The sequence below is a fragment of the Pundamilia nyererei genome, unplaced genomic scaffold (genome assembly GCF_000239375.1).
Source record: "Pundamilia nyererei isolate P.nyererei 1_Seehausen unplaced genomic scaffold, PunNye1.0 scaffold00395, whole genome shotgun sequence".
NCBI classification, from domain to species: domain Eukaryota; kingdom Metazoa; phylum Chordata; class Actinopteri; order Cichliformes; family Cichlidae; genus Pundamilia; species Pundamilia nyererei.
This window is the reverse complement of record NW_005187796.1, coordinates 2,027-3,162: the sequence shown is the minus strand read 5'-3', so window position 1 is coordinate 3,162 and position 1,136 is coordinate 2,027. Positions and strand designations below refer to the sequence as shown.

At 39.9% G+C, this 1,136-nt stretch overlaps 1 protein-coding gene across 1 annotated transcript in view; it reads left to right on the top strand.

Annotated features, from left to right (window-relative positions):
* Window positions 1-534: 534 nt before the first annotated feature.
* LOC102192676 (very long-chain acyl-CoA synthetase-like) overlaps window positions 535-1,136 on the top strand; it is a gene marked incomplete at its 3' end in the record, with an annotated part of 1,064 nt that continues 462 nt past the window's right edge. Inside the window, exons 1-2 of the mRNA XM_005753056.1 lie at window positions 535-596; window positions 921-1,089. Coding sequence (XP_005753113.1) covers window positions 969-1,089 — 121 coding nt within the window. The remainder of the gene's footprint in view (window positions 597-920; window positions 1,090-1,136) is intronic.

Genomic DNA, 1,136 nt, shown 5'->3' with positions numbered 1-1,136 from the left:
TTTGTTTTTAGTATCTGTCTCAGTACTATCCAATGAAAAAGATAAACCCTCTATAAATTAATAATTTGTTTTTCTCTTCAACAGGTCCAGTGATGGTGGAAGATGGTTTAATATATAAAAAAAATAGACCAAGAAAGGAACCTGTTTTCTGCAAACAAAGTTTTTCTATGACATGTGGCAAATATTTCTTTAAAGTGTGAATAGAAAGTGTAAATAAAATAAAAATAAATGTCTACGAGTGTGTGCCGTGTGTAGTGTAGTAACAAAATCCAGTCTTGGTTTGAAGTAACTATGGGTCATATGAGACATAAGCTATCAATACCTCAGAATGGCCCCTGAATGCCCTAATGTGAACTTGTTGTTAGGAGTAACCAGGTGAATAACATTAAAGAAAAAAAAATCAGGCGATATATAGGCCTATGTTTAAAAAATATAATTCCTCGGTTTTTAAATGATTACTGCTTCATCAAATTCCCATGACTCCTCACCAGTAAAGAAAAGAGGAAAAGGGGAGAGAAAGTTAAGGAGGAGTAAACGGAAATGATCCAACAGGTGCTGGAGGCTCCTGAAAGTCGATCGTTTGGATCCAGCAGCAGGTCTGACATATTCCTCTTGATTAAAGAAATGCTTGCATATATTTTGTGCACCGCGTTGGCGGTTTTACCCATACTAATTTACTTTCGGAATCCTTATTTTTGAAAGATTTATATTGCACATTTATTTCCATTTATGTCGGTATACGCTTGAGCAGAATTGAGAAAAAGTTTTACAGTATTTTAGATCGTTTTCTAGACAAAGTGGCGGAGCATCCGCATAAGAAGTTCATAGTTTACGAGGAAAGCTCCTACACGTACAGCCAAGCCGACAGAGAAAGCAACAAAGTGGCCAGGGCTCTGTTAACGCATGCCCACCTCAAGCAGGGGGACACGGTAGCCCTCTTCTTGGGCAACGAGCCGTGGTTTGTATGGATGTGGCTCGCACTGTCCAAGCTGGGATGCACAGCGTCCTTCCTCAACGTCAACATAAGATCCAAATCCCTGCTGCACTGTTTCTCCTGCTGTGAAGCCAAAGTCCTGATCGCTGGCGCTGGTAAGCTGCGTAAATACTGCAGTAAGCTGTTGGGGTTTGTTTTAATG